This window comes from Moschus berezovskii, chromosome 12 (assembly GCF_049115385.1).
Source record: "Moschus berezovskii isolate FMDL1 chromosome 12, NW_MosBer_1.0, whole genome shotgun sequence".
NCBI classification, from domain to species: domain Eukaryota; kingdom Metazoa; phylum Chordata; class Mammalia; order Artiodactyla; family Moschidae; genus Moschus; species Moschus berezovskii.
In genome coordinates this window covers 69,029,409-69,048,165 of record NC_142471.1, presented here as the reverse complement: position 1 = coordinate 69,048,165, position 18,757 = coordinate 69,029,409, and the positions used below count along the sequence as shown (strand labels likewise).

General features: G+C 55.3%; 1 protein-coding gene across 2 annotated transcripts in view; it reads right to left on the bottom strand.

Moving 5' to 3' along the window:
- Positions 1-535: 535 nt before the first annotated feature.
- Positions 536-18,757, bottom strand: part of SUFU (SUFU negative regulator of hedgehog signaling) — a 109,725-nt gene continuing 91,503 nt past the window's right edge. For both annotated transcript variants that reach the window (XM_055424757.2, XM_055424758.2), the window contains exons 9-12: positions 17,193-17,327; positions 15,497-15,635; positions 6,170-6,238; positions 536-3,799 (exon numbers count right to left, since the gene is read on the bottom strand). In XM_055424757.2, coding sequence (XP_055280732.1) covers positions 3,710-3,799; positions 6,170-6,238; positions 15,497-15,635; positions 17,193-17,327 — 433 coding nt within the window. In that variant the 3' untranslated portion in view covers positions 536-3,709. The remainder of the gene's footprint in view (positions 3,800-6,169; positions 6,239-15,496; positions 15,636-17,192; positions 17,328-18,757) is intronic.

Here is an 18,757-nt window from a genome sequence, read left to right as displayed (position 1 = left end):
TCACCCAGTGTGCCGGTTCTGAGCCTACCCCAGGCCCTGGATTAGGAGGTTGAATGTAGGTGGCTAGTGGTGGTGGTGGTGGTGGGGGTTGTTGCTGTCTCTTGCCCTCGCTGAAAGGGGCATAGGAACTCCAAACTGGACCTGAGGAAGGCCCGCCTTCCCAGGGGAAAAAGGTGGTTTGTGGGGGTTTTTTTTGGTGAGAGGAGGGGAGGACAATGAGGCAGAAGAAAGGGTCTTTACCTACTCACTCATCACCCCAGACTGTTCCACCTCCTACCCCCTTGACCTTAGAGGAGTTCAAGACCAGTGAGAGAGCCTGTCCCTGTGAAGTCATTTCTGCATGACTGAAGAGTCACCACTGCGTGATCCTGCTTCCCTGGCACCCCCTCCACTCCCAACATCAGTCTTCTGGGCCTTTCCACATCCTGGCTTCTTCTAAGCGCTGAGTCCAACCCACCCCTCTGCCAGGGCCCCAGGCTTTCCACTCCCCTATTACAGGCAGCCAGAAAGGAGCACAAGACCCAGGCACTTCTGCAAATATGTTTAATGCACTTAGATTACACAGAGGAAGAGGGGACAAGAAGGAAACGACATCTAAGTGAGTCACCCAAAAATTCTTACAAAAGTCCCAGGCTGGCTGCAGCCCCCAGGAACCGAGTCACCATTGACATTAGAAACTAATATAAAATTTTACAAAAGTCTGCTCATTGCAGCATTCAGGTATTTGTACAAAAGGAGGGCTCTTTCTACAGGGCTCCTGACTTATAACAGGGACCCAGGTACCTCACTTGACACAAGGACCTGGAAGCCAGCGAGGAAAGACAACCAGATAAAAAAAATACAGTCAAGGGAATTCTCTCCTGGTCTGCCCCATAGGGGCGGACCTGCAGGTTTTTTCCCTGTTCTCAATCCCAAAACCCAGCCCCAAGAACTTGCATTTATTTTTTAAAACATGCTAGCCCTTTAGATTCTCCCCAAGGCTTCCCAGACGCTGCCCTGAAGCCTTGCTTTTGGAAGAGAAAGGCAGGAAGAGGCACCAGCTCCCCAGCCAGACCTGAGACCCTGCGTGAGCTTCTCCACCCCCACAGAATGGCAGCTGGGGCCGTGGGCCTCCTGCGGCCCACACTGGGCCTGAGGAGCCGTGGGTGTGTCCACCTTGTGTTGCCAGCAAACAGCATGGAGGAGCCCCTTCCCCTCAGAAGCTTCAGTCACAGGGACATGGAGGGACAGAGTAGGAAGGGGCAAGCTTCAGGGAAGCCTATGGAAGAGGCAGATGTAGGGAGGGAGACTTCTTAACCTCCCCAACTTACTATGAGGTCAAGGCTTCCAAAGAGCTACGGAGAGGGAAAGAAGGGGTCCATCTAGTGAGTGCCTGCCATATGCCAAGTGCTGTGCTGGACGTGCCCCATGATCTGTCTTGCTTTATCCTCAATGAGGGTCCCCTCTCAGTGAAGAGCCCCCTCTGGAAGGCACCACCACCCAAGGGAAAGAGGTCTGGGCAGAGATGATGGATGCTCTGCCACTCCTCTGGAGCCAAAGCATTGTAGGGAAATGAGATGGAGGTTGGTCTCAGCTGAACCTTGGAGGTTCCCGATAAGAGGAAGGGCTGGGATGGGGGCAGGGGGAGGCAGGAAGGAGCCACAGGCTTCACAGGCTTGTTGTCTCAGAGCTCACCTGCTTCCCTTTGCCTTCTGTACTGACCACAAAACTTAGCTCAGAAAATACACCCTGCCCCCAAGCCAAAGCAGGCAGGGTAGAGGCAGGTCCCCAGAAAGAATCTGTGGAGAAGCAGGTCAGGATGGCAAGGAAAGGAGGCAAGTCAATGACACCTCTTTGGCCACAAAACATCTAAAGACAAGAGTTTTCAAGGTGGGGATACTTGGCAGGTGAAGACCAGGTAATGTCCTTCTGGAAAAGTCCTCAGAGCAGAAGGCACAGCTGCTGCCAACATCAGGTCCAGAGGGCCTTCCACCTTTGCTGTGTTGGGGGTGGGTGGGGTGGGGTGGGTGGTAGTATGTGTCTCCCAGATGCCAGGTGGATCTGCCTTGAAGCTCTGAGTTTGATGGCGCTAACCAGGTAGCCCTGAGGGTGTAAGCAGAGAAAGAGCCAGACCTGAATGGCCGCTTGGAAGTCCCATAGCCAGGCCACTCTCATGGCCCCTGAAGGCAGCTCTTTGGCTGGATGGCTCATCAGAGGTGCCCTGCGCCCTCTGGGCCTCCTCGGCACTCCTGGTCGTGCCCATGTGTGTGGCATGTTGTCTGTCTGTGTGGTCCCTGACAGACAAAAGAACTTTGTCGTGGGAGAGCCGGAAGGGTAATAGCCATCCCCAGAGTTAGGGGTAAGAGGGCCTGAAAAGGCTTGTGATTACAGGTCAGAGTGGGAGACAACCCCAGAACTCCCAAACTACGGGTCAGAGATAGGTTGGCTGTGAGACAGCAAGACCGTGAGATCTGCAGTACTGGAGTGAGGGACCAAAGACCACGAGAGGCCAGGATGCTGGAAAGGAGACAGGACAAGGGGTAGAGAATGAAGGATGAGAAATGAATCAACACAGAAATGAATGGAGGGCGGGAGAGTGCAGTGTTTGCCAAACTAATGTGAAAGACATGTGAAGAGGTTGATTCTTCTGTTTTTAATAAGTCAGAGTCCTGCAGCCTGGAGGCTGGGAGGCCCAGGGGATGGGGAAATGGGATGGGAGTGGCAAAGAGCTGGAGACCCAGGCCCTGAGTGGCAGGTGGGGATGGTCGGTGAAGTGCTGGGCTTCACCCTCTCTCAGGCAGGCCTGGTTAGGAGGAAAATGCCTAGAAGATGAGTCTAGGGTCACCAAGTCTCAGAGACCCTGAAAATCTTGAACTCTGTGGGGGCCCTGGGAACCAGCAGCAGCCCTTTCCACCTGGGAACCAGCAGCAGCCCTTCCTGGCCCCAGCTAAACTGGGCTCCAGGCTGCATAGGGGAGTGTCTTGGCTCCCCCAGGCCTGGCTGGGAAGAAAAGCCTCTGTGCGAAGCTGACTCCTTCGAAGCCTTGACCGGCAGGTGAACACCAGCACCTTTTCTGGTGGCGGCTCTCGGGGAGACAGCCCCAGGCCCTTGTCTGTGAGAATGAGAAAGTTCATCTGGAAATAAAGTTCTGTTTTTTTAAAAAAAACATATATACATGGCTTCTGGACATCTTTGAAGAGCAATAAAATACCATCCGGTTTCTATAAAATAAGGAGGAAGAAAACCAAACACGATCAAGGGAATCGTTCCACGGCCAGAAGAGCTTGACTACCGAAGGCTTCCCAGAGTTGAGCTGGGCAGGGTAGATGGCTGCTACATCTCCCTCCCACTGGGCTATACGGCAGAGGGTAGGTGGAAATGAGGCCTGTCTCCACGTGCGGGCACATCAGAGGTCCAGAGGCAAATCTCAAACCAGAACCTGCGGTGGCAGCAGGAGGGGAAAGTTGACATTTGCCCGACTGCAACCCACTGGGGCCCCAGCCTGGTCACGTGGCTCGGCCGGCTGCAGGTGCGGAGACCCTCCCGAGCTGCAGGTGAGGGGGGGCCCTGCGGCCTGTGCAGGGCATCCCAGCAGGCTGCGGTGTGGGGGCTACACAGTCATCCTCACACTTGTCCTTGTGTTTGCGGGAATCTCATTTATGCAGTTGTTACACTGGAGTTACCAGGAAGCAGCTGGGCTCGCCCTTGGCCCCTGTAGGGCCAGCCCAGGCTAGTGCAGCGGGCTGTCGAAGACCATGTCAGGAAGGATGGAGACTTTGAGCTTCTTTTCTGGCCAGCTGTACTCTTTGGGAAGTTTGAACTGTGGAGGGGGCAATAAGCACAGAACCAGAGGATACACGGTTAGAATCCACTGCCTTCTTCCCACACTGCCTAGAGAAGCCAGGACCCTCACCCAGGCCCTGTGTCCTGGGTGCTGGGGCAAGACAGGCCACTGGTTGGTTGCCTGGCTTCAGTCACGAATGTTGAACCAGGTGAGAGCCTGGGATCCAGCGATGACCCCTCCTTCCCCGCACCCGGCCAATAATTAACTGGGCTTGGAGGAGGCTTGTTTTCTGACTCTTTCTTGACTGGGCTGACCTCCCTTCAGCTCACTTCCTTGGTTCTGCCTCTGGCCACAAGCATGTAAGGAATCTGCTCCCTGAGGCCCAGGGGTGAGAGGACGGGGGCGCAGGGGAGGGTGCAGATGCTACAGGGAAGTGGCTTGAGGTCTGGAACTCTGCGGTCCTGCCCCTGCTATGGCTCCTTTCCGAGGCTGGCAGGGAAGAACGCTGGAACCTGCCCTCTGGAGCCTTTGCCAAAGTGTCCCAAAGGAAGGAGGCCCTGCCTTGGCCTTGGTGGGAGTGGAGAAGCAGAGTTAGTGTGGTCTGAGGTGATTTCTTGGGCCTGGTGCATACTTGAGAGGAGCTCCCCACCCTGCTCCCCCTGTTCATCCTCACAAGCTTCCCAGGGTTACCAGCCTGAGAGAGGTGCTGGCAGTGGCCAAGGAGAGCCCAAGTTCTTACAACCCGACTCCCCGGAATCACTGATTTGCCTACAGTTTTGTTTCTCTCAAGCTTCTGGTGGGGGATAGGGGAAGAGACTGATGTGTTCCCTGTGTATGTGAGGACCCTGCATGGGGCCAGCAGGCACACAGCTGGGGCTCATAGATGCTCCCTGATTGAGGAGCAGGGTCTGCCTTTTAGGACTCCTGCTAATCTGGGAGCAAGCTGGGAAGGAGGGAAGAGCAGGGCCCTCAGCCTGCCCAGAGCTGGTGCTAGAAGAGGACGGCCCGACTCTGCCCAGCTGGTTCCCTCTCTCTCCCTCTTGATGGGGGACTGTCCAAGCCGGGACCAAAGTGCAGAGGAGGGCAGGGTGTGGGGACAGCCTTGGACAGGAAAGAAAAAAAAAAGTCATTTTTAGTGACCTACTTTCCTAAGCTCCTCCTGGCTCCTGTCCCTCCTGCCTGGACTACCCCCCTTCCACCCCCTCAGCACCCGAGCTGAGAGCAGTAGTCTGGCACCAGGCCATCCCTGTGCGACATGGCCTCTCCGGAAGCACTTCTGGGCAGCCGGCTCTGGTCTGACTGAATGGGAGCCGGGCCTCGGGGGCTGGTGACTCGTGGGGGTTGACCGGCTGGCACAGACTGAGTACTTAGTGACTTTTGAATGTATAAATGAGAAGAGAGAAGACATTATCCCACTAGGGGTGACCTCAGGCTCTGAGGAGTTCCTGTCCACCTGGGGACTTGGACAGGCCAGTCCTGCCCTGTGTACGGTCCTCCGCCCTGTGTACATCGGTCGGAGGCCTCTGTGTCCGGGCTGACTAGGTCCTGGCTGAAAGCTGGCTCCTGCCTGGCCTCGCTCTGGCTTGGAAGCCTGGCCCCTGGGAGGTGAAGGAGCTCTCCCCAAAATACACTTCCGGGCAGAAAGAGCAGAAGAAAGGTCTGTCTCTGCCCTCGGACAGGGGAGGGCCCAGAAGAGCCCTAGAACTATCAGCGTGCTAATGTTCCACTAACCTATCTGGGCAGGACGCTGAGGCCAGGAAGGCTCAAACCCGCTGGGGTGCTGCTTTGTAGGAGGCCGGGGGAGGGGAAGGGACTTTCCAGGATGAGGTAAGTCCCCACAAATGAGGATGCCGGGAACAAGGAAGAAAAACAAAGGGGATTGTGGGCTCCACTCCTGTGCCCCAGCAGAGTGGCCAGGACAAGCACAGGCCACCACCTGGCCTGCAGCTTGGCTGGGGCTGGAAGAGGCGGGCCTAGAGACAGCGCTCGGGCCAGAGGCGGGAGGAAGGAGAGTGGCTCCTGGGTGGCCTAAGGCTGGAGCAGGAGCCCCTCGCTGCCCACCAGAACTCCTCCATGGAATGTTCTTTGGCAGCAGGCGTGGGCTTTCTGTTCAGAACCTGCCAGGGAACAGCAGGGGCTGAGGAGAACTCTGTACTAGCCCAAAGGCCCTGGCTGCCTCTTCAATGAGCTTCTCGGGAGCTGGCAATTCAGATAATTTGCTGGGTGTCCTCACAAGGGTTGGGGGTGGGGCAGGGGGAGGTTCAGGGAAGTGAAATAAAGCCGTTAAACATCTCCAGGGTCTCCCTTCCAGCCTCTCTCCACACGTCAGAGACAGACACATGCACGCACGCACACAGAGACTCCTGGATACTGGAACCTGCTGTCAGAGAGAACCAAACAGCTTACTTCCTCTGGAGAAGTCAAATCTTCTAAGTCCTCCAACATTTTCTCTACAAACTCTTCGGTCAACAGAATCTGGGAAGAAGGCACAAGACAGGCTTTTATTATTATTATTTGTTTAAAGTATATGGTCTTTTTGCTAATCGCCAAGCTATAGACCTCTATTCAGGCCGTGGAGGAGCGATGAGCCCACTGTGATGTGTTCTAGGGCCAGGGGAAGTACTTGAGTTCTATCCCTGACTGTCACCCCCAGCCTGCCCCCACCTCCCACCACCACCTGCCTATAATATCAGAGGGTCTGGGGCAGAGAAGGAAGGACATACAGGACAGTGGGAAGCAGGGTGAGGACATTGGGAGAGAGGGCGGTGCTGGTCCCAGGAGGGACATGAAGATGGGCAGGGAAGGCCCCCTGTTTTGGCAGTCCGGGCATCCTGCATGTTGCAGTACGGTAGAGGGGAAAAAGAAAAGCCGAAGGGCAGAGGACAGTGACTCCAACTTCCTCCTTGTTCAACAAGGTTCGCGTGTTCCCCCAGTCCCACTTGGGAGGACAAAAGGAATCTGTCCCGCTTTGGAATACAAGCCTTGCCTGGAATCTGGAAATGCCCTGGAAGGTACATCTAGGAATGCCTGAGCTGCACCAACCTCTCTCATTTTACCGAAGGGAAAGGGACTCCTCAACTCCCGTGCGTAGCATCTACCTCTTCTCAGGCCGCAAGCTCCCAAAGCCCTGTCTTGCCAGCCCCATTCAGCCACTGAGTTCTTCAAGTTTTCTTTTAAGAAATGTCTTCTCCAGGGTACCTCCCACCTATCCCACTTCACTACTCTAGTCTGCTACCTTGTGGCTTCACACTTGCTGTTGAGAACAGCCTCACCCCTCTGTTCGGGGCACAACCACCACCCTCACCCATGTATGTAGTCAACCATGCATGTAGTCAACAGCAAGGATACCCAGGACTTCCTCAACCTGCAGGGCCATCTTCTCAACAGGCTCCTCTATTCAGGCCGGTCCCACACTGGGCCCAGGCTGGGCATGTCTTTCCTCTTCCCAACCTGATCCTGTCCTCCTCCCGTCTCCTCCCCATGGTGGTCCATGGGGCCTCCTGACCTCTGCAGCGGACCCTTCTGTAACCCCAGGCTGTGGCTCTCCCCACTCTATTTTGCCTTCTCTAGTAGCTTCTGCGGAGAAGGCAATGGCAAGCCAGTCCAGTACTCTTGCCTAGAAAATCCCATTGATGGAGGAGCCTGGTAGGTTGCAGTCCGTGGGGTCGCTAAGGGTTGGACACGACTGAGCGACTTCACTTTCACTTTTCACTTTCACACATTAGAGAAGGAAATGGCAACCCACTCCAGTGTTCTTGCCTGGAGAATCCCAGGGACAGGGGAGCCTGGTGGGCTTCCGTCTATGGGGTCGCACAGAGTCGGACACGACTGAAGTAACTTAGCAGCAGTAGCAGTAGCTTCTGAATGCCCTGGGGTGGGATGCGGGGACAGAGGAAGAGAAACAATGAAGTGAAGACCAAGGTGCGGGAAAAGTCCCCTATGACGAGGAGGAGGATCCAGGACTTGAGAAAATACCAGCAGGTTTCCCCAGGGAATTGTCCATTCTGATAAGGACATATGTCTCAACATTTGGAATAGGCCAGTGTATCAGATAAGTGGAATGGCAGAGGAAGGAAGGCAAGCAAGCAGGCTCACTGGGCACCTCACAGGATGGAAGTTTCCGAAGGGAGGAAGTTGACTGACTGGAGGTGTGAGCAAGGAATGAGAAAACTACCCCAAGTGGGCAGACAAAATATCACCACACCGGGCAATGTACTAACCGCTCACAGAGCTTATCTCCTTCAGGTGAGGAAACTGAGACACGGGTAGGTTATGAGATTTGCCCAGTGTCACATGGCTTGTGAGCAGTGGAGAAAAGATCATGTCCTGGTCCTTATTTTTTTGGCTGAGCTGGGTCTTCATTGGGGTGTGCAGGCTTAGTTGCCCCATGGCATGTAGGATCTTAGTTCCCCAACCGGATATTTAACCCACGCCCCCTGCACTGGAAGGCGGGGTCTTAACCACTGGACCACCAGGGAAGTGCCCATGTCCCAGTCTTGTCTGGACTCTAAAGTTAGTGTGCAAAGCAGAGCTTCTAAATCCTGAAGTCTAACCTTCACGGCATTTACTCATGTATTGATTCTTCCGGTCACCTGCCCGTCAACCTGCTTGAGTCCAGAAGCATTCCCTGGGTGCCTCTGCTAGGCCTGGCCCTGGGTGGAGCCCTAGGGAAACAGCCATGAAAGCAGTCCGTTCCCCAGCTGGACAAGCACCTTCCTGGGGTTAACAGGGAGCCAAAAGTCATCTCCTTCTCAGGCTATAAGCCCACAGTCAGGGAAACAGCTCCAACCACCAGCCCATATCACCTCACCAGTTTCTGTTTGAGAAGCTTAGGCTTCAGGTGGAGACAGAGACAAAGTTTGGACAGGCAAAGCGGGTCTGTGAAAATGCCCACCTGAGATGCCCCTCCCACCTTCCTCCTGGTTCCCTCAGGTGGGACCGGGTAACTCCTCTCATGGACTACTGTGACGCTGCCCAGTGGCACTGATTCTAACTCCCACAGCTGGAGCCTCTGCTCCTCCTGCTCTTATCCCAGCGTTCCCCCCACCACCCCCACCCCCCAAAGCCCGGAGTCTCTCGACCAGTTATCACCAGTCTGCTTGAGCAGTACAAAAGTCACATTCACATTTTGGGAATTTCCGGGGCTTGTTGCCATCTCTGCAAATGCGAGCACAAACACAAGCATACCTAAAACCCAATTATATTACAATGGCTCCAGTCTGGGCCAGGCTGAACTGATTTCTAACCCACAAAGACTTGGGAGGGAGGACATTTCTGCCAGAGAGGTAAATAGGCCTGGGACTGTAACTAGTGCTGGGGATGAGGGGGTGGGGGGGAGGGTTCACAGGAATGGTGACCACACAGAGAGACTCCAAAGAGCTGGAGAAATGGGAAAAATAACTCCACTAACAGGAGTTCAGTCCTAAGCCAGTTCTTCTGACAAACGTGTGGAGTTGGTGGTGGAGAGAGAGTGAGTTACAGTGGCTTTCGGTAGACCAACTACCAACTGTGTACTATTAATATCTGTGTATAGACTCATTTTATACTCAGCTGGGGGAGGGGACGGCCGGACCAAAAGGAGGGACAAACCCTAGTGGCTCCTCAATTTTCACTTTTGGTGATTGGCTGGTTCCTGCTGGAAACTTCACATTATTTTAACAGAATTGAATGGGGAAAATTATACACGAGATCTGCACGATATTAAAGGTGACATTCCCTACAAAGAAACACGACAGACTGTCATAGCTCCAGGCACCTAATTTAATTTCCTTTGGGAGTTAAACCTTAGAAGCTTGGATTGAACAAACAGGCCCTGTTCTTTGTATATTTCAGACCTGGAGCTGAGAATGTTAACAGATCCTATCAACAAGACACTGGAGATAGACAGCCGCGATGCAGCAGCTCCTGGATGCTCTCACGAGGAACAGACACGCTGTTGTGATGCAACTGTGGGAAAAGCCTGTGCAGTTCTGGGACTTGGGACTCTTGAAACTCCCTGGGTCCCCAAGGAGCTGCGTGGCTCTGCCACAAATAATAATAAGAAGGATTATGAGAATGACAGCAGTAAGGATAACACCGCCAGCAGCAGAAGCACCAGTGCCTCCTCCATGTGCCAGGCACAGGGCTAAGTGCTGGACTGGTATCATCTTAGGGCCATCCTGTGAGGAAGGTAACCATCATTTCCACTGTGCAAATGAGCGGGTGTTGAGACAAGACAAGTCCGGACTTTAGAAGAGCAGTGACCTGACCTCATGGTGGTAGAAGATCCTCTTTTTCTGTCTGGGGAGGGCACCTCAATTCTAGAAGCCTCATATACTCAGAGCTGACTTCTCTCCTCTGCTGGGGGAGGTGGAGGTGATTCTGGCTTCAACCCAATGGCCTGGAAAACCAGCGACACATCTCCTGGCCACCTGCTCAGCTCAAGAGGGCTGGAACCCTGGGAGTCACAGACATGCAGCTGTTCAAAACCAGGTTGGCCAAGTGGAAAGGAAGGCAAACCATGCCCTGATACAGTTTCCAATGGGGCAGATTTCCAGGTCAGCTTGGTAAACGTGCACAAGAGGCGACAGTTGCTCCAGTCCAGAAAGCAGCAGTAGAAATAATACTAATAATGAAACAGCACTCACTGATGCTCATGATCACCAAGAACTGGGCATAAGATGCTTGTGTCTGTGCACAAACAGCCCTCGGAGGGAGAAGACGCTCCAGTGAGGGGGGAAGCCCCCCAAGCAATCTGAGAAGAAACTCCCTGGGCAGGATTTTGAAAGCCTGGAGATACTAGGCACCATCCAGACCTTCTGAATCTGAGCTCAGGCTAGGTCAAGGGATCTGCATTTTAAAAAGGCAACCCCTCCCTGCGGGAGATCATGGTGGAGGGTACCCTGGGGAAACACACTCACAGGGGCAGTGGGTCTAGGCACTAGTGGGTCTAGGCAGTGGGTCTAGGTTTAACCAACAGGGATGAGTTAGTGGCTGCAGCTCTCCCACCAGCTCTGACTGGTAGAGCTGTGAGGGGGGCAGTGGCTCCCTGCCCCCCACTCCCAGCCTCCACCTTTGATCAAGGAGGGGGCGTGGAACACAGGCCAGCAACTTACTCCAAGGTGCTCACACCCAGTGCCTTAGGATAGCCTGGCTGGCGGGTGAAGAGGGAGGATTGTCAACAATCTTCCCAATTCCCCAGGCCCCAGCAAGTTCCAGAAGGAACCTGAAAAGTGATCTTTCATCGTGCCTGCCCTGGGCAGGCCTGGCGGTGGGGCAGGCAGGGGCCCAGCCACTGCAGATCTGATTCAAATGTCTGCGGTCAGTGATATTTCTGAGTCTGAAAACAGCACTGACAATGCCCACTCCTTCCCCTCGATGTGACAATCCGCACTTTGTCTGGGGCCTTGTTTGCTCTTCGTGTTGACACGTTGTTCTTGCTTCCCAACAAGTTTGGCTTTCTTTTTTCCTCCCTTTCCTTCTCTCAGGGAAGGAAATGTGTTGTTTACAGGGTAGGGCCTGCCAAGGAGCTGCTCTGGCACCCATGATGGCAGGGAGGAGGCAGGGATTAGGAAGCCATCCAGTCTGCATCCCCCCAATACCAACAGGCTGGACAAAAGCGAGACAATGGCCTGGAGCACCCCCACCCCATCCCCAGGCTCAGGGGCAGAGGTGCGGGTGTGGCAGGTACCACTGCAGCAGCCACACAGTGAGGTCGTGTTCATCTCCTGTTCTTGGTGGGTGGCGAGGGGTTGGCTGAGGTGGCCAGGAGCGGGCTCAGACTTCTCCTGCTCTGGCTGGCAGCTGGTGAGGGCACGACAGGCCCTCTCAGTCCTCTCCTGTACCTCCCCAGGCACAGTGCTGGGATTGAAGCCCTATGGCTGTACCTGGGACAACGAGGACCCTCGGACAGCCAAGCAAAGCTCTTCTGGGATTCCATGTTCACTAGTGGAAGGAGAAACAGCAGAAGCACGCAAGAGGAGCTGCGCAGGGCCTAGGCCAGGGTTCACCAAGTGTCTTCCACACAATGTCCAAATGGATGCATGGGATAGGAGAAGGCTGAGGCTTGTCCACAGGGTCGGGGGGGGAGTGAGTCAGCCACTGGGCGAGGAGCAGAGCCCAGCAGTGACTCCCCAGATCTGACCTGGAGAAGTGAAGCCCACTTGAACAGCTGTTGGGTGTCTTCCCCCAAGCCCCAGGCCTCCCATCAAGGCTGGCAGAGAATGGCTGGGAAAGGGGGGCCACCTGGGTGAGCCGTCAGACACCACACAGCTGAGAAAGCATTGCAGGGCTTAAAAAAAATATTCTCATATTTGGTGATGTGACCTCTGAGTGACCTCTGGGGCCAACTTCTCCCCCTTCAGATCAATCTTGGCTGGGGACGGATGAACGACTCAGCTCTGGGCCAGGCTCCCGCTCAGAGACTAACAGCCCAGTGTTGACAGACTCAAGGGAGAGAGGCTTGTTAAAGCCACTGGGTTGAGGAATGCTGGGGGAAGGTGTGTGCGGGAGCGGACGCTGGAAGGCCTCCCCAGGGCCAAAGACCCTCCTGTACTCCTCTGGAGCTGGCTGACAGCCTTCACCATCTCAGCAGAGATAAAAACAGCCAAGGGTAGGGCGGACGGAGGAGTCTGGTGTCAACCTCCGGAAACTGAAGAGCCTAAGGAATTGGAGGATTCCTGCCTCTCCAGTTCCTCCAGGAAGTGGGGAGTGTCCGCTGTGCTCACTCCGGGGTGGCAGGCAGCCCTGCCTTTCTTTGCGCCAGGCCTTGACGTTCCTGGGGCTGGAGAGATAGGGGGCGGACCTGGAAAAAGCAGGGATCCTCAAGGCAGGTGCTGGCCCAGGAGCTGGTGGGTGTGGGGCCTGTCTGGGGCTACTCCAGAAACCCCGGAAAGGGCCCAGATTCCCCACTTTCTGCTTCTTCTCTCAGGCTCTCCTTTGTCATCTTCTCCCATGTGGGGTGTCTCTGCCATGCCACTTCCCCAGGAGATAACAGGCCTGGGCTGGAGGCCAGAACAAGGTGCCAAGGCTGGGAGTGAGGGCTTCCAAGGCTGTTGAAGGCTGATGCAAGAAAAGTCATCCCAGCCCCTCCTCATCTGGGACCAACGGAGAGCGTTCCTTCCAGCAGCAGCCAAGAGAACAGAAGTCTGGGTTTCTTCACTCCTGGGACTGCTGCATTCAGTTCCTTCCTGCCTCCCTGCCCCCAACAGGCCTGGGCACACAGGGGCCAGGGAGACATCCTGAAATCCAGAAGCATGAGGGAGAGATTCCTATAGGAGGGGAAGGCAAGTCTCTCTGCTGGGGTCTCCCTCCAGAAGAGCCCGGTGTCTTTCCTGGCCCAGTGGACTGGGCCTTCACTGGTGACCTGGAGCCTGACCCCAGACCTCCAGGAGGTCCTCAGACTCCCAGCGAGACAGGCGGCCCCAGGGGGAGACTGAGAGGCCCACAAGTAATTACAAGCCCAGGTTCCCACAAGCCAGGGAGCTGCCTGTGACCACAGTGGCAAGACCCTAGAGAGGAAGGCGGGCTGATGCTGGCAGTCAGATGCAGAAAGTGCTGACTGCTTTGGGGGTGGGGAGACGAGGAGGGCTGGGCTGGGGGCAGGGGCAGAGGGTTTCCCAAGGTTCCTTGGACAGGGCCTGAGAAACCCCTGGGTGAGTTAGGGTGCGTGCTTGGGGAGCGGGCCCCAGCCAGCCTTCCCGGGAGCTCCCCTGTGAGCTGGCCCCCGTGGTGGACCACACTAATGAGCCCATAACACAGGCCTTTGATTAAGCAGCTCCCAGCACAGCAACTTTATTGAAACATGCCGAGGCCAGTGGCTGGTTCCCACCGCTCTGGTTCCCCGGGCAACAGCGCCTGGGAGGGGACCATGTGCTGGGAGTCAGCGGGGTGAGTGCTCGAGCTGGCTGAGGGGCTGCCAGGGAGGCATGGGGGAGCAGAGCTGGAAGGAAACCCCAGCAGCTAGGGGATCAGGGGCTTGGGAACCAGGGTTGGGCCCAGACCTTTGCGGGGACTGAGGAGCAACGTGACATGTACTGAGCCCTCTGGAGGCCCAGGTCACCACGCTGCTGAGAACTGCAGATGCTGACCCCCTACCCCACCCCAGGCAGGAAGATGTTCCAGGAGGGATGGCAGGGCTTCAAGGACAGGTTCAGAGTCTAACACGTCAAAGGCAACTGGGTGGCACTTATTCTCGAGTTGGGGAGGCTCTAGTTCCTACTTTCCCAAGAAAAAGTGCTTATCCTTCAATACGCAAAGTACTGAGGACACTGCTGCTGAGACATGTCAACACACTGTCACCTTCTGGGAGTGATGACCTCTGACCTACCAGGGGCTGGGCTCTCCTGCATGGCCCACCCCCGACTCCTTCCCAGCTCTGTGCCACCAGTGGGAGGCCTACCCCCCGCCCCTGCTCCCCATAAGCAGCCTGGAGGCCTGGGACACACTGGGGGTGGGAGGAGGCCCTTTCTACTTGTTCTGGGCTAATTTCAAATGCTATACTTCAGAGCTTTTGCTAAGGTAACTACCAACACCACATGGACAGAAATCTAATGTTACCAAGTGGGACTTTTAAAATGTATTTATAACTTTATGGTTCAAAGTAATTTTGTTATGAAACAATGTAATAACAACAGTGGAAAAAGGCAAGATAATTTATGGAACACAATATCCCTGAAGCACTGGCTTCCATTGCTACCTCAGCTTAGTCTTGGGAGTCTGGTTGGTATCCTTTGTTTGCGGTTTGTTTTAATTAAGGGTTAGTATTTTGGTGGGGAGGGGGAGGGAGGAGCTGGCCTGAGAAGGAGACATACACACACACACAAACCAAAAGCATGCCTACATTAATGGGAAATACCCTTTACAGACCCCCCAGACTGGCCTAAACCCACAGATCCAGCAAAATTCTCTTCCCCTCTACTGTAATCCCCCTGCCCACTGCTGCCCCCCACTGCCCAGGATACACCACAGACGAGGCAGAGTCATCTTTTACATTAGGGTCAGATTCCCTTTCTGAGAGAGGTAATGTGGTGTGTTCCTTCTCCCACGCCCCCAACAGACAAAAAAGGATGTTGTTCCTCTGCTACATCTGGGAGTGGGCTGGACCAGGCCAAGTACCCGTTAGAGACCTGGGCAGGGTGGGGATTGGAAGGAGGCCTGTGGCTGTCAGGTCTGGGCACCCTGCTTGGCAATGGCTCGAGGCTGTGCCCCAGCCAGAAGAGCAAAGGAAGGACAAAGTGTTCTGGAAAAAGCCAGCAGGTTTGCACTGAGAAGCTGGGTGCCCGTCAGGAACACAGGAGAACCATTAGCTGAGAGGGGGCAGGCTCGGTCTGCTGAGACCTGCCCATCACAGCCCACTGCCCGGTCCAGGTTCAGATGCCTACTGTCTAGGCATTCTGGTGGGCTTCCCCATATAGCGGAGAGTGGCTTCCACACTCCCTCCCACCCTGCTGCACCCCTCATTTCCTGTACCTTGGTTTACCTGAGATGGAGAAAGTCTCATATCCCTCAAAACTGAATTTCCATGGCAAACAGAATTATCCACAGTCAGAGCCTGGAAAGTTACCATTCCTGTCTCGGGGGACAGGGAGAGGCCAGGAAGTGCTCCTAGAGCTGGTGGGCTAGGTGGAAGCATCCACACAGCACATGGCATCTCACCACCGGCCCCTCAGGAAGGCAGCGGGAGCTTGCCAAGGGAGGAGAGTGAGGTGGCGGGCACAGGAAAGGAGGCAGGCAGAAGAGAAAGAGCCTTCTCACTTGTAACCAGGGTCCATGAGCTGCGTAAGGGTGCTCCTCGGTGGCAAAGGCGCCTTCTACTCCCGTGGAGACAAAGGTGATGGCCATGTCCCCTGTGATACTTTTATATGTAAAGTGCCGTCCGTGCAGGAGCCTGCCCCTGGGGGTGGGAACGTGAGACAGTGAGAGCGGGCCTGGCCGAGGCGCTCGGGGACTGTGGGGGCTGTGCTCCCGGGATGCGGTGCCCCCGGGATGCAGTGCCTGGAAAATGCCCTCCTTACTGACCACCTGCCCACTAACTGGGGACTTAACCAAACATGTTCGTCTCAACACCTCCCAAGAGAAGCCTTTCACGAGTTCTCTACTGTTATCCTTCCGAAGTGTTCAAGGCTGGCAGACACCAGAGCAGCATTCAGAGGGGCTGCAAGGGGAGAGAGAAGTCCACCTCTTCGGTGTCCTGGTGAGGAAACTGAGGCCAGAGGGGCCAAGTGGTAACGTGCCCAAGGTCAGGCCCAGAGCTAAAAGGGGGATTGTGCCCCCCTTTGTTTGGAGGGTGGGGATGAAGAAGCCCCTAAACAAATTTCCCACACCCTTGGGTGATGGCACAGTGCCCTCACAGCACAACCCCGTGTCTGTTCCACCCACTCCCAGGCCTCTTGTGAGATTTAAATGGTTACCAAGTCCACATCTTTAAAAAAAGCTGAAGCCAAGCAGGGTCACTCTGAGAGAGCCACAGAAGTTATTGTTAACCCCCAGTCTGGAAATAACACCTGGGGGAAGGGTGGGCAGGGGCAACTTGTGGGGGCAGAGATGCCAGTCAGCAAAGGAAACAAAACCTGCTCCTGGCTTCCTCAGGCTGTCTCAGATTAACCCTTCACCAGCCTAAAGGCCCTGAGCCTGGGCCGGAGAGGGAGCTGGGGGAGGAAGTGGTTGGGGTCCTGAGGGGTGTGGGGTTGTAGGGCCTCGGCCAGCCACTGGTCACTCTGACCACTTGCTGTCTTTGCCCTGTTGGGCCAGGCTGGTTTCCACCCAAGCTCTTTCCCCAGGCTCTGGAACAGTGGGGACAGTCCCAAAAAGTACTACTCCCTTCTTCCCTGTCACTGTTGTCCGGGTTTACAGTTATCCTTGCTGTAAAATTGAGGATGGAACCCCCAGGACTGTGGAGGAAACCAGCTGCACAGGTTCCCCCAGGGCAGCATCCTAATGCAGGGAGCTCCATTCTGGCCCTGGGGCTGGGTTTCTAGCACTGTGGATGGCAGCAGAAGGGACATAGTCTGGGCTTCTGAGACCCTCAAGGAGTGTGCGGGCCAAGGGTGTAGAGAACTGAGTGTTTTGCATGGAAAAACAGCAAAGCAAGAGAAAACAGAGTCCCATCCATTGGAGCCCCTGCCCTACCACCCCAGTGCTACCAGGGACCCTGCCACTGGGCTGGTGGGATGGCAGGGGGTGGTCTGAGACACCCTAGGTTACTGGACCTTTGTAAGGGAGCAGGGCTGGGGGAACACTTCTCTGCACAAAGGAGAGCTCTTCAGTGCAGTGGGGGCTACTGGTGGGCTTGGGGGCCACAGGCCTGCCCACAGGCCCACCCACAGGCCCAGGCTGCAGCTGCCTGACTAGCTCTCCTCCCCGCCAGGGTCCTAGACTCTGCCAAGGCATTGGGGGGTCAAGCACAGGCCTGGTAACTCCTTGAAGCCAAGTTGTACTCTGCGGCGCTCACCTGAGGCAGAGAGGGATGAGGGCTCCTGACTCCTGGTTGAATTTCAGATGGACACTCTCCAGCTGCCGCGTGCGGATCAGCTCGTGGGGAATAATGGCTGTGGAGCTGTCGCTTTCCAGGCTGTCTTTGCGGCTCCTGCGAAGCAAGCACAGGAACAGGTTCAGCACAAGGTGAAAACCGCAGGGCAGAGCAGGACAGAAGGCACCCAGGCTGGGCTCCTGTGCAACAACAAGGATGGTGACTGATGATAAAGATAACAACAGCCACCATTCACTCAGCCCGCATGTGCCAAGTGCCAGCTGCTGTGCGAAGCACCCCTCGCATGGAGGGCACAGTGCCCCTGTGAGGTGGGCACGATTTTTACGGCCCTTTAACAGATAAGGAGTCTGGGATCAAGAAAGTGATGTAACTTGACTTGTCCAGGTTGCACAGCGGGGGCTGTGGAGCTGGGATCTGGTCGCAGGTAGGTCTAGTTCTGCAACCTCATCTTTGGCCAACACACTGTAGAAAAGCTATGTCACAGTGGCTTGTTCTTCCCTCAGATAGCAGCAGGGGTCTCTGGGAACCTTCTGTTGCTGCCCCGGAGCCCCAGACCCCAAGTTCTCCTATGCTGGGGTGCCAGAGTGCCAGGACACTCGGCTCCGAAAGCTTCCTTCCAGCTGACCCTGAAAAGGCTGTGACATCAGAGCAGGCTCAAAGCATGCACACTCCTGCTGGCAGCCCACAGCTATAGTGACATACACACCCTTCATCCAACAGGAAATGACACAGGCCTCACCGAAGGGTGGAGAGCAGGCTCGCGGGATTCAGATCTGTTAGCCTAGCTGGGCAGCGGGATCGGCCGCCACCCTACTGGGCAATGAGGCCCCAGGAGTGCGGTACCAGATTCCTCCTGACTGTGGCTCCCGCCACGGCATGTTGCCACTGCTGCCTCACACCCCTTCCTGTCCTGCTTCCCACTCACAGCTTACTCCACAGATGGGCCACAGGGCCCCTTTGCAATCTAAGATTCACTCTTTCAAATTCAGCTGCCCCCAATGATGACCTTGCAAATCTGCCCCAGCCAGAAGTGAGGTTACCCACTGATCTCATTCAAAAGGCTAGATCCCGGTTTGAACTGTAAATTTCAAAATAATTACTCAAGTGTCCAATCAAAATACTGGGTGATGGGCTTCCCTGGTGGCGCAGTGGATAAGAATCCACCTGCCAATGCAGAGGACATGGGTTCAATCCCTGATCGGGAAAGATTCCACATGCCAAGGAGAAACTAGGCTCGTGTGCCACAACAACTGAGCCATCACACCACAACTATTGAAGCCCATGTGCCTAGATCCTGTGCTCTGCAACAAGAGAAGCCACCACAATGAGAAGCTTGTGCAACATAACTAGAGAGGAGCCCAAGCAACTAGAGAAAGCCCACATGCAACAACGAAGAGCCGGCACAGCCAAAAATAAATATAATAAATAAATACTGGGGGAGAAGCTTTAGTTATTTATCATTCAAGTGGCAGAAGCCACCCAGGATGTCTGGGTTTGATAACCTCCTTATACACTGGAGGGCTGAG